General features: G+C 47.0%; 1 protein-coding gene across 3 annotated transcripts in view; it reads right to left on the reverse strand.

Annotated features, from left to right (window-relative positions):
- The window catches only part of CLPB (ClpB family mitochondrial disaggregase), a 141,122-nt gene that overhangs the window by 57,059 nt on the left and 70,233 nt on the right, over positions 1-13,830 (reverse strand). For 2 of the 3 annotated variants that reach the window (XM_036119448.2, XM_036119446.2), the window contains one exon: positions 11,381-11,509. The exons of the other annotated variant lie outside the window; for it this stretch is intronic. In XM_036119448.2, coding sequence (XP_035975341.1) covers positions 11,381-11,509 — 129 coding nt within the window. The remainder of the gene's footprint in view (positions 1-11,380; positions 11,510-13,830) is intronic. 3 annotated transcript variants of the gene reach the window in all.

The raw sequence follows: 13,830 nt of genomic DNA on the forward strand, positions 1-13,830 counted from the left end.
GGAAGAAGACTGTGGTATAAACCTAAAGAGAGCATCTCTGCTGTGCTCTTTCTGGGACACTGCCAGGCCTCTATGTAAGGGAAGAGAGCATGAATGCTAGAAGCACAACTCCCTTTGGGGAGGGAAACTTGGTCCTGGGCAAACCCCCAGTCTGACTCTAGGATGGGAACTTTGCTGCTATTCTGCAGGCCTTGACCTTCAGACTGGCATCCCTTTTTAAAGCTGCGGTACTGCCCATTGTCTGTGCATTCTGTCCACAAGCACATTCACTGAAGGAGCAAGAATGGGCCAGCAAAGGGCAGATGGCCTTGCCTTGGGAAATGTGAATTCTACTTAGCTCTATTTCCAGGCCCAGTGCAGGTGGAGGAGTACACTGGACAGAGAACAGACCTGGCCCAGATGATGCTGACCTCTCCTTCACCCAGGGGAGACTTGGCCTCCAGCTGCCACTGTTGGCGGTGATGAGCTCATGCCGGATACCAGCCAGGCTCATCTGAGGACTGCTTGGAGCCGATTAGAGCCTTGATGAAATGCGGGTGCCTGGATGGCAGGCGGCTCTGGAGAGCTTGGGCTCTGGTGGCCAGGCACTCATCTGTAACTCAACCATGCAGTGACTCCTTATATCCAGAGGATCTGGGATACAGAAATATCTTTCCCTGGGGGTTAGCAAAGACAGTTCTTTATTCTGCACTGGGCAAGGGGCTGACTAGGCCAAGGGCAGAGGAAGGACTCAGGGTCACTGAGGGCCCCCATTAGTCGTTACTTACCATGTGGACTGCAATTATATGACCACAGAACCCCTCCATTCCCCACAATGCCCCTGACTGGAGTGCTGGGTCTCTTTGGATGATTAGCACCCAGCACTCTCCATAGGACTTTCTCAAGTTAAGTGATGAACTGACATCTACACTTCAGGTCTCAAAACATTTGCTCAGGGAAGACTTCTCTTGCTTCAGACCAGATTAGGTCCCCATTATGCTCTCATAGGACCCTCTATTCTTCCTCAATAACACTGATCTCAGTGACAATTAGCTAATAATTTTGTAATTATTTGCCTAATGTCTGTATTTTGCCAGAGTTTAAGCTTCACAAGGATGGGGAGGTGCCATAAATGTTGTTAAAGTAATAAAAGGAAGTCAACAAAAAGACCAGTTTTACAACAATAAGAGAAAGTTTTACAGATAAGTTTTGAATAGTATTCTTCAAAAGGAAACTTTTATATACAACAGAGGAGGGTTTCTTCACCACCACCTTAGCTATGGGGCCAACTGGGTCCTCCTGGCTTTCTGGCCTGCAACCACTCATCCACACAAGCCAATCGTTCCTGTTTTTTTTTTTTTTTTAATGAGAGAGAGAGAGAAGGAGAGAGTGAGAACGAGTGGGGGGGAGGGGCAGAAGGAGAGGGAGAAGCAAACTTCCCACTGAGCAGGGAGCCTGATGCGGGGCTCAATCCCAGGACCCTGAGATCATGACCTGAACCTAAGGCAGACGCTTAACCAACTGAGCCACCCAGGCGCCCTCAATGGCTCCTGATTTTGAGTGGCACGGAGGATTTTCTTTCTTTCTTTCACTTATAACAGCTTTACTGAGATATACTTTATATACCATAAAGCTCACCCACTTATATATTTAATGCTTTTTTAGTATATTTACAGAGTTGTACAATCATTATCATAATTTGATTTTAGAATATTTTTACCACCCCCCAAAGAAACCTTGTACCCATTAGCAGTCACTACCCATCCTCCCACAGACAACTATTGGCATGGAGGGTTTTTAGCTCTGTATCCAAACAATATGAGGAAACCTTCAGTGTCCAATTATCTGACATGATCTCTTCATCATACAGATGAAAAAAAGTGACGCCAGAGATGCCGCGAGTCCGACAGGGATGAGATGGTGGCAAGCTGGGTGCCTGCATCCTAATGGCAGTGCTCTGTTCACTCCGCTACACAGTCTGACTGTGTGTCCCAAATGTTCTATCCCACTGGACTTCAAGCTACTTGAGGGCAGAGGCTATATTCTGCTCATTTGTCTTCCCTTCTTGCCCAGGAGGACCATCAGAGCAGTGATGTCTCAGGTTGGTCCATGTACTGGCACCAGTCTGTGAGCCTTGATACCAGTCCTCGATGAGATAAGTACAGTGAGAGTATCTGGAAACTGTTACAGAACTTCGGGTAATTTTATATCTGTTGAACCCAATGACAAATCCGGGCCTCTATTTTGTATGCCTTTTTAAAATATAATTTTTCCAGTAATTTATTTTTATTGTTTTTTACAAAAGTATTGGTTATGACAGACTGCAAATTCAAACAACAAAAAGAAACAGATCTTTCATAGATTGTTTGAGAAGTGCTGCTTTAAAGCAACCCATTCTCCACTTTCTTCTGCTTTCCCTTTTCCCTCTCAGTTTCCTTGTATCTCTTGCACTGGCTCTTTTCATGCTCACATCTGAAATGTAGGTTCTCTCAGTTGTGTGCTTGGGTCTCTTTAGCTCTACAACTTTCCATGGGCAACTCACAGATGCAGCCAGCTTCCACCACCCTGAAGAGACCAACAGCTCTGAAATTTTCATGCTCAACTTAGAGTCTTTTCTCTCTTGAACCTCAGGCCCATTCATCCAGCTGCCTGCTACACACCTCTCCAAGAGTGTCCCACAGGTTCCCTGATTGGTCAATGGCTATTTATTAATCACCTACCATATGCCAGCTGTGAGGTTTTTTTTCCCCTAGGAACTATGAATATAGCAGTAAAATAAAGAGGCAAGGTCTCTATGATCATAAGGTTTACATTTTAGTGGGGGAGAGAAAGATGATGAACCAATAAACATGATCATTTTAGGGACTGATAAACAGCAGAAAGAAGGTAAAGTGGGATAATATGAAAGAAAGTGACTGGGGGAGCTATTTTACTAAGGTGCTCAGGGAAGGCCTCTCTGAGGAGGGGAAGTTTGTGTTGAGACCTCAATTCCCAAGGGGGAAATGATCCCAATCACTGGGAGAGGTAGGTACAGAGGCCCTGCCAAGGGAAGGAGTTCAGTGTGCCTAGGAATAAGAAAAGGCCAGTGTAACTGGAGAATAGTGAACAAGGGGGAGAGTGGCTAGAGATGAGGTCACATAGGCAGGCAGGGTCTGGGTTCCGTGGGGCCTTATAGGCTCTGGTAAGGAGTTTAGATTTCATTTTGGTGTCAGTGGCATACCAATGGAAGGTTTTAAGTAGAACAACCACAAGATCAAGGTTTTAAAAAGATCCCCCCGGCTATTATTTGGAGGATGGATCTGGGGAGACAAGAGTGGAAATGGTGGGACTAGCCAAGAAGCTGCACTGATCATCACCCTGGGACTAGAGCTGCAGCAATGGAAATGGGAAAACAGGAATGCGTTCAAGATGTGCTTTAGAGGTACAACTGACAGGACTTAACTGAAGGACCTGACAGGGAATGTAAGGGAATAAGAGAATTCAAGGATGATGCCAGAATTTGGAGCCTGAAAACTATGTAGATGATGGTATCATTTATTTAGATGAGGAAGACCTGGTAGATGCCAATTTTGGGAGAAAAGCAGATGCATATTTTGGCCAGGTTGACACTGAGACCGAGGGAAAAACAGGAGCTGGGGGAGTGGATTAAGTGAATAGGGATCGTTCCTTTTCAGGACTTTTACCATGAAGGGATGGAGAGAAATGAGGCAGAAGCTGCAGGGAGATATGAGGCGCCGGGAAATTTTTTAGTTTGCTTTGTTGTTTAAGATGGGTGATACCAGGGCATGTTTTTTTTTTTTTTTTAAAGATTTTATTTATTTATTTGCCAGAGGGAGAGAGAGAGGGAGAGAGAGAGGGAGAGTACAAGCAGGGGGAGTGGCAGGCAGAGGGAGAAGCAGACTCCCCGCTGAGCAGAGAGCCCGATGTGGGACTCGATCCCAGGACCCTGGGATCATGACCTGAGCCGAAGGCAGACACTTAACCATCTGAGCCACCCAGGCGCCCCCCAGGGCATGTTTTTATGCTGACTGGAATCAGCCAGCAGAGAGGGGAACAAAGGTAATGCAGGAGAGATAAGGGATAACTGGAGGGGCAAAGTCCTTGAGAAGCACGAGGAAACAGGAGCCTGAGCCCAAATGCAGGGTTGGTCTTAGGAACTGTAGAGGAAGGAGGGCGGCATTCAAGTACAGATGGGGGGTAAGCTAGTGGAAGCGGTGGGAAGATGAGATAGTTCCCCTCTGACTACAATGTATTTTCTGTAGGAAGTGTGAGGTGGGATCATTGGCTTGGGAGCTGGAGGAGAGGACTGAAGGACTGAAGGTCTGAGGAAAAACAAGGTATAAAAAAAGCTCTAGAATAAGATGATGATTTTACCCACAAGTACAGTGGGGTGGATGGCAGTGAGATTTATGGTTGTAAATGCAAAGTGAGTCCCCTTAGCATGGTTGTGTCATGTTTTTCTCCAGCAATATTCAGTTGTTCTGATACAGACATGAAGTAAAAAGAAATTGGGTTTAACTAGGGTTAGTGTTTCATCAGATGAGTGTAAAGAAGGGAGAAAGCAGCAAGGGAATCATCAAAACATCGGGCCATGGAATCTAAAAGTGGGAGAGAAGGAGGAAATAGTCAAAATAGCACTGGTCATTCCCCTGTACCTCCAATCCTGTATTTCCTATCTCCGCCCAGGCACATGCCATCTACTCAGACATTCAGCCCAGAACCTGGACCTCATCTTGACTCCTCCTTCTCTCTCATGGTCTGATCCTATGGATCCTACTCCTCACTCTTTCTGGGATCAGTCTTCTCCCCCCTTCCCAAAGTAACTGCCTTGGCTTAGGCCTCACCTAGACAATTACAACAGCTTTCAAATGAAATATTTTCCCTTTTTCCAACCATGCCCCTTCTTATCCATGTTTTTCCATTTTCTTTAACCTTTCTTTCAAGTATAACATATATACAGAAAAGTACAAAAAATACATAAGGGTATATATAGCTCAAAGAATTCTCATCAAGGTGGATACAGCTGCACAACCAGCATCTAGATAAAGAAATAGAATATCACACATCCCAGAAGCCCCCTGGTGCCCTCTCCCAGTCACTACCTGCCTGCTTGAGGGTAACCACTAGCCTGACTTCTTACACCATTGGTTAGTATTGTCTATTTTGAACTCTGTATATAAATGCAGTCATACAGTAAGTACTCTTTCATGTCTGGCTTGTGTCCAGAATGTTAGGTTTGTGAGATTCATTCATGTTGAAAGAGACTGTTTGATCATTCACTCATTCAACTGATTATTCCATTGTGTGAACATTCCATAATTTATCCATTCGAGTACTGATAAACATTTTTGAAACTCCTAAACCATTTTTCAAGTTAACATAAATCCAATCCTTCCCTCCCCTGAATTGTAATGCTTTCCCACTGGAGGATAAAGTCCAATTTCCTTAGCAGAGCTTGGTAGAGGCCTCCATTATTGGCTCCTGCTTTCCATTCTTGCCTTCTGAGCCTTCCATCCATACCCTATAAATTCAGCTCTTCTGAACTACCTGCAATGTTTTGAATGTATTGAAGTATGCTGCTTCATACTCCATGCCTCTGGAGATGCTGTTCCCTCTGCCTTTCTCCTTCATCCACCTGGTAAACTTGTATTCATCCTGTAAGACTTAGTGCAGACACCATCCCCTACACCATGCTTTCCCTGCCCTCCCCAGGGACTGAAAGGTCTTTTCTCTGTGATCCCTCAGCACCTCCTATACATCTCCATTAATATACCCGATAGCAATTCTTTGTTAAAATGTCTGATTTCCTCTCTGAACTATGAGTTCCTTAAGGGCAAAGACCATGTCTGGATCGTCTTTATTTCCCAGGTGCCTAGGGTAGGACCTATGACAGGAGAGGTACTCAGTAAGTGTTTGAAAAATGAATGAAAAGACTTGCCCAGGGGTTACATAGGACACTGGAGCTGGAAGGGGTCCATGGGATCAGCTACTCTAACTTCTCTATTTTACTGAGGAGAAGAAAGGATTTGCTGGTAGCAGAGCCAGAGCATCTGATCTTCAGCCCAGTGCTCATTCTCCTTCTTTGCACCGCCAGCAAGAATCAGAGGGTGAAGTTTCCAGAGGACAGCCTGAGGCAAAGCCGACTCCCTCAGCATCTGGCAGTACAGCCAGATGGACAGACAGTGAAGTGGAACAAGAAATGGAACTCTAAGTTTCCAGCCCCCAAAACAAACTAACAGTCTGTTAAAGGGAAGATGTCAGCACTGGAAAGGCTCTTTGCCTTAGGCAGAGATGGTGGGGAATTTGACTCATCTGATGATGGCTGGGTAGCACTGAGGACTGAGCTGTGTGCCCTTGGGAGAGAAGGGCAAGGAAGAGCCATGAAAGCAGGTAGAAGAAAAGAGGCTAAGGGAAGCCCTCGGGAAAGTGCTATTAGGTTTCATAAAGGCCAAGTGTTTCTGAGGTGATGAGCACTGAAAAGGCAGTGGTACTGTAACTGCAAAGATAGCTGCCAAGAGGTGGCTCGTGTGTGAAGCTCTAAAACACCAGATACAATCTGACACTAAGAGCGAGTGGGCCAGGAAACAAGGGTGCCACATCTCCAAACGGAAAATCTAGAGTGGTCTTAGAGATTTATCAGCGCATCCGAACATGTACTAAACTATGTGCAGAGCACCGTGGCAAAGGAGGCAGGGGCAAATCAGACACCGTCCTTGCCCTCAGTCTACCTCAATCTAGAAGTGGGGACTGGACCCAAATCCCAGGGAGCAGGGAAGAGTTCAGAAGGGAAGTGGCATTAAAGATGGGGACTGGCTGGCAGAAAAACCTGCCTGAGTAAAGGCACCAAGTGTGAGCTCTGAGGCGACACTACTGTACAGCTGGAAATCAGGGTAGCAGTGGGAAAAAGTGAGGTGAGGGTCAGACTATACCACCACCAAAATCAGGTTAAAAAGTTAGGATGGGTAGGATTCTTTATATATTTTGTATATGTGTGTGTGTGTGTGTTTATTTTAAAGATCTTATTGTCTTTAAGTAATCTCTACACCCAACATGAGGCTCCAACCCCAAGAGCTGCATGCTCTACAGACTGAGCCAGCCAGGTGCCCCTATTTTGCATTTATTTTTTAACAAGTAAGCACTGAGTGTTTCTGAAGTTAATAATAGTAGGTATTATCTATAAAGTGCCTACTCTGTAGAACCTACACATGCCCTACTCATGACAAAACCATCGAGAGCAGGTGGCACACTCCCATTTCCAGATGAGGAAAGAGAACCTCAGAGCAGCCCGTAGCTTGCCCAAGACCACAGGCTCTTTGGTGGCAGGGCCTGCATTCAGATCCTGACTCCACAGTTCATGCTTTCTCCTTGCAGCATTCCTCAACTGGGTTGCTCCTCTGAATCACATACAGGAAATTATCTGAGCAACGATTTTCTCAATTCTCCCAAGAATGGTGCATAACGTGTACCAATTTTAGATGCCTGGGAGAGGAGTTATTCCTTGTGTACAAGGGATGCCTTAGAGCACCAGGGCTCAATTCTCTGGAGGAATCCTGGTTGAGGAAGGCTGCCATGATTGGAACTATGTCTCAGGAGGATGGATCTGGCAGTGGGATCACATCCCTGGGAGGAAACAGCTGCGAAAGCCCCTGCAGAGCCCTAGAAATACTGGGAGAGTCAGCTCCAGGGGCTTGAGGGAGGCAGCTCCCCACCCTCCCCGATAAATCCTCTTCCCAGTCATCCTGTCTCTCCCTCCCTACCTCCCTCCAACCTTTTCTTATACTTGGTAGTCAAGTGCTGAGGCAGAACTTTCCAGCTCGTAAGCCAACAACACAGGCAGAAGCAGCACGTTCACAGAATGAAAACCACAAAGACCTCCACTTCTGTGTGGAGCTCAGGAGCAGAAAATTGGTACTCGTGAATTCAGAACTCAGAACCGACCCAAAGAAGTCTGTCTGGCAAACTCCCATTAACCTTCCTGATAAGGCTTAAGCACACACACACCCCGCCCCCTACCCCCAGGCGTTCTATAACTGACTCCATCTCCCTGCTCACTAGGCAGGGGTATTTCCTTCTTTGTGTCCCCAGAGCTCCTGTCCAGTCCCCTGCCAGACACCCACCCAGCTGTCACCACCTGTTTCCATATCTATCTCCTCTGCCAGTCTGATAGTCTCTCAGGGTCAGGGTCAATTTGCCTGATCCATCTAGGATGCCCTGAAGTCCATGGTCTCAGAAATAACAACTACGTAGCCCACAGTGACAATGCAGAGCTGAGATTTAAACCCAGGTCTGTCAGACTCCCAAGCTTGTGTTCTTTTCACTATGTTACAGGACCTCCTAAAGATGACGAAATGACCTGTGCTAAACACCCAGCCCAACATTGCAAGAGCTCAGAGGTGGTGCTATCAGAGTGTACCAGAGCACCAAGAGAAGCTTCCTGAGAGAGGGAGGCCTTGAAAGGCCCGAAGATCTAGATGAGAAGAGAGGCAACACGGTGGTGTTTTAGGTAGGGTGGAGAAGTTGTGGCAGAAAGAGAATTAAGGAGTCTTTAGGCAGGAGCACAGGTTTTACATGAGGAGGAAATAGGAGGATTATAGCTGTCAGGGGGAGAGTTTGACTTCTTTAGACTAATCATGGCGCACCTACCACGTATCGGGGCTTTTACAGACATTATCGCTAGTCCCCACGTTACCCCTGTGATACTTCCCAGGTGTTACCTGACAGTGAAGAAGGCTGAAGCCTAGAGAGTTAAGGCAACATATCCAAGGCAATACAGCTAGTAGGTGGGGAAGGTGGGATTTAAACCCAGGTTGGCCTGACTCTAAGTCTGCAGTGTCCTTTCTATTACTCCATGCTGCATCTTAAGGGGTCAGAGAACTGCCTGCATTAATAGACTGATGCTGCTGCCTGGACCTCCTCCCAGCTCTCATATGGGGACCCCTGGCCAGAGGGCAAGAGCGGCTGGCTTCTCTAGCTCTAACCCTCTACAATCTGGGGGCCCCAGAGCCCTGTGGACTCAGCAATTTCAAAGACAAGGGTTCTGTGTGGACCTCGTGAAAACAGGCTGCCCCTGTGCCTAGGCCTGCCTTGGATCTCCCAGAGAGCCTCCCTCTAAGTTGCTGCAGCAAAGCCAGGGGCAAATACAGGCTGAGAAAGCTAGATGGGCAGGAAGGCCTGCCTTCCCTGAAACCCTCGGGAGGAGGTCAGCTGAGGTCAGAAGACTTTGGAAATGTGACTGGCAATAGCCCCTAGGACAAGGGAGCAGGATCTTGCCTCTCGGTTGGCTGGTCACACACACAGAGGCAGACCAAGAGAGGTCAAGGGGGGGGCGGAGGGGGGCTAGAAGTTGGCAGGCCTGCAGGCCCTGAGTGACGGCCACTTGTTCAGGTCAGGAAAGGAGAAATAAGTGGGTTAATGGTTTTGGCCCTTGAGGCTGGGAGGCTAGGGCAGGGGTTGTAAATGGATGCTGGGTAAAAAAGCAGGTGGGCGAACTGTAAAGTTGGGGGCTAAGGGCATCTGTTCCAAGTCAACAGGCAGGAACCATGCCCCTGGAACGGCTCAAAGGACCAGCCTTGGCCTGGGGGGTTGAGGGTGGGGACGCTTCATAAAAGGCCTGTGCATCTTCATTTCAAAGGTGTTCAATCTGGAAGGCTGGGTGAGGGTCTCTCTTTAGACTGAACTCCCTGTCTGTCTGAGGGCTGAGGGGAAGCAGGGAATGTAAACCACTGGACAATGGCTGGGAGTACTGATTGATTTTAAGGCTTGGCAGAAAGAAGCCCCACGGTGAATGCTCCAATTCTTAGCTGCAAATGTCTTGCCTGAGATCTAAGTAGCATCTTGCTTGGAGACGTTTTCTAAGTCTCCGCTTCTGAGAGCAGTGAGTTCTTGCTCTGAAAGCATCAATCATTCCCGGCACTGTCACCACATCCATGAGCAGTCCTACACCTCACAGTGTTCATGCCCCAGACCCAGGCATACTCTGCTGCTCTGGGGCAGGTCGCCTAGGCTTGGGGGTATGGGCCAGGCGTAGGTTCTAAGCCAGCGTGGCTGTGGCTGACAGAAGGTGGCAGGATTTGGGGATTACTGGTAAACCCCTCCAGCCCAATCACACGGCAAGGACTAGAACATGATCTCGGAATGTTAGGCTGTGGAAGCAAGGGCTCTGGAACTGAAAGAACTTTCTTTGAATACTGGATTTTGAAAAAGTGATTCAGCTGCAGAGGACAGTTGGCAGAAGTTAGAGAACAAAATCACAGTGTATTTGGAAAAAGATGTTTTAACCAGTTAGAGAAGAACTAAAATGGAATGGACTCCTGGGGAAGAAGTAGGGTTCCCTCAGTCCCTGCCACGGTCCAAGGAAAGGCCAGCCTGCCGGCTGTTGAAGATTCCTGCCAGGAGGAGGGGAAGCAGGCAATCAGGGTGACTCAGAGAACTTCTGAGGCCCCTTCCAGCTCCCAGGCTCTATGGAGAATGACCACCGACAAGGAGGACCTTGGTATCCAGGCCCAAGAGAGGGTCCCTAGGCCCTCAAGGAGTGGCAGCAAGGGCATAAACAGGCAGTCATGTGCCATACTTATTCAGAGGCCTGGGCATAACACCCTAGGTAAGATGCTTCTCTTGCTACCCCAAGGCGAGGCCAGAATGGGTAAGGGGAAGTGGGAGGGAAAGTGACAGCTTGGGAAGTATCTGGCAGGGTGGCAGGTAACTCTGTACCAGACCTACATAGGATGAGCCCAGCCTGAATTGAGGGATGGCACATACTGCCCCTCCAATTAAACCAATACTCTCCAAAGGGAGGGTATTCAGTGAACAAAGATTTATTGAGTGCCTACTGTATGCCAGGTACCGTACTAGGTGCTGGGGACAAATCAGTGGCCTTTAGGGAGTGAGTCAAGTTAGGGAGAAGGCTACTGAACCCACGAAAATAATTCCAGATTGTGACAAGAGCGATGATGGGAAAGAAGAGCATGCCATGATCCAGAGTAATGAAAGGGGCCTAATTTAGACTGAGGTGGGGGGATGGGATCAAGGAGAATGTCTTTGAGACCTGCATTGGTACAGACTTGAAGGGCCTCCGTCCTTGTTCTACTAGCCCTGCTCTGGAAGTGACAGGGGAGAAGAGAGGACAATTTTGGGGAGACGCACAATCAAGAAAACTAAGAGCATATGCAGATAGGCAGGATGCTGTGGTGTGTGACACACACGTAGGCAAAGAACGCATTCCAGCCACATGAAGGCAAATCACACATCCCAGAGCCACTCTCATGAGGTGGAGCCACCCTCGAGGCATTTCCAGCTTTGGAAGGGTAACAGAGCTCTGGGGAAGCATGGATTTTCCAGAGTGGAGAGGCTGCCAAGTACTCTTTCCCTGCCAAACCCCAGCTCCATTCACCCATGCGCTCACCTCCATCAAGCAGCTCCTTGACAGTGCGGTAGTCATCAGCAAGGACAGCATAGTGCAGGGCTGTGCAGCCCTTGAAGCTGGCACGGTTGTTCAGCCGGTTGTTGAAGTCATCCTCTCGGGTGACCAGGACTGGGGGGACAGCAACACAAACCCTCCCATTAGCAACAAATGCCAGGAGCCACCAATCTCACCTTTCTCTTGGTGTTTTATTTCCCTCCCTCACTCATGTACATGCTTACTACACATATAATGCACCTACTATGGGCTGGGCCATCTGTGCGGGGCAAGAGGGGGTAAAACAAGGCCAGTTAGTTCACAAATGTTTCCTGACATATTATGTGTTAGGATTCATTTGGAGACGCAGGAATGAATCAGATATGGTCTCTGACTCAGTCTGATGAAGGAAGCAGACAAAAACAGACGTGTAAAGTGCTATTTGAGATAAATGCTATATTAGAGTTATAACAGGATGATAGAAAGGCAGAGGGGAGCTTAGCTCAGTTTGGGCATGAAGAGAGTATCCCAAAAGATGAGAGTCTTGAAGGGTGAAGAGAAGTTATCAGGTGAAGAAAGAAGGCTAGGGGACGGTAGGTAGGTGAGAGAAAGAGGCTGTTCCTAGCAGAACAGTTACATACTCCTTTATTTTGAAGGTGTTCACAATCTAGTGAGTATTTAAAAGTATTTTGTAAAGAACTTTCTTAATTTTTAAAAACCATTAAAAATTTGAAACCACAGAATAGTACAAAGTAGAAAAGGTATCACTACACAGCTCAGCAACTCAAGAAACTACATTTAATATTTTGGTATCTCTCTCTCTATATATATGTATATATAAGCATGTATGTATATGTATCTCCTACATACAAATCCTACAAAGCACATATATATCTCTCATGCATATCTGTCCTTCAAAAGTAGAGCATACTATATTGCAATTTTGTAATTTTTTTTACCTTTAATAATCTATTGTGAACATTTTTTTTTTGAAGGTAAGAAGAACAAGCATTTCATGTGGTCAAAGAACCAAAAACCCCCAGTTCACTCTAGTGCTAATATTCATGACTCTCTCCAATTTAATATAGGCGCCTGGGTGGCTCAGTCAGTTGAGCATCTGCCTTCGGCTCGGGTCGTGATCTCGGGGTCCTGGGATCGAGCCCCACATGGGGCTCCCTGCTCAGCGGAGAGCCTGCTTCTCCCTCTCCCTCTGCCTGCCGCTCTGCCTACCTGTGCTCTCTCTCTGTCAAATAAATAAATAAAATCTTAAAAAAAACAAAAACAAAACAAAAAAACAAAAGAGCCTAAAACTAGTTTCATCACTTTTATAGGACCCTCTGGGTTGGGTAACCACATATGTCCCGGTTCACCCTGGATGGGTCTGGTTTATGCCTACTGTCCTGGACAGTCCCAGTTTGGACAATAAATTGGATGGTTACCCCACCTCTGGGGCCCTGCCTTGGAGATGAAACCCCATAGAAAAATATTTATCCTGCACAGATAGGGTTTCTTTCTGCCTCATGTAGAAATTATTGGAATTACTGTCTTATGTTCTATCCTGAGCTGCATTTGTTGAGGGCAGAATTTGGGTCCTACCTACCTGTACCCTCTTTCCCCCCAGCCCATGGCACAGAGTCTGCAAAGGTAGACTCCTCTTACCTCCTGCTGGATAAAGGGTATAATTTAGTCAAGAGGTAACCTTGACTAGGTAGCTAAAAGTACCATACTATTTCTTTCTTTCTTTTTTTTTAAGATTTTATTTATTCATCTGACAGAGAGAGAGAGCACAAGCAGAGGGAGAGGGAGAGGGAGAGGGAGAAGCAGGCTCCCTGCTAAGCAGGGAGTCTGATGCGGGGCTCCATCCCAGGACCCTGGGATCATGACCCCAGGCTAAGGCAGACACTTAACCGACTGAGCCACCCAGGTGCCCCACACCATACCAGTTCTAAATCATTCTTTTCTAAGTGGTCATGGAATGGAGTCTATGTATTTCCCCTCCTGAGAAACTGGACCTCCTATTTAAAAAGTTCCCAAACCAGAAGACTGTCACGTCTCTTCCTAATACTAGCTGATGTCACCTGCTGACCTTCTACTCTATGCCTGGCATGGTCACGCCACACAATCTATTTAATTCTTCCAACCACCTTATATAGTAGGTATTATAATTCCCATTGTACAGATGAGGAACAGAGGTCACATAGTGAGTGAGTAGTTGAGTGATGATAAGAACCCAGATCTAATCTGAGTGCTCTTTCTTTACATCATATCATGTTGTCACTCTAATTTTGCAAACGAGGGAATCAGAGCCCAGAGACCAGATATTCTGGTCTCAGCCTTGGTTCCTACTCCCTCTTCTTTCTCTGCTCAAATGAAGGTACAACACACTCTTGGTGGAACTTGCCTTAAGAGAGATTGGCCTGAGGTTTGTAGCTAGCCTCTGGATAACTGAGCTTAGG

Source organism: Halichoerus grypus, chromosome 11 (assembly GCF_964656455.1).
Source record: "Halichoerus grypus chromosome 11, mHalGry1.hap1.1, whole genome shotgun sequence".
NCBI classification, from domain to species: domain Eukaryota; kingdom Metazoa; phylum Chordata; class Mammalia; order Carnivora; family Phocidae; genus Halichoerus; species Halichoerus grypus.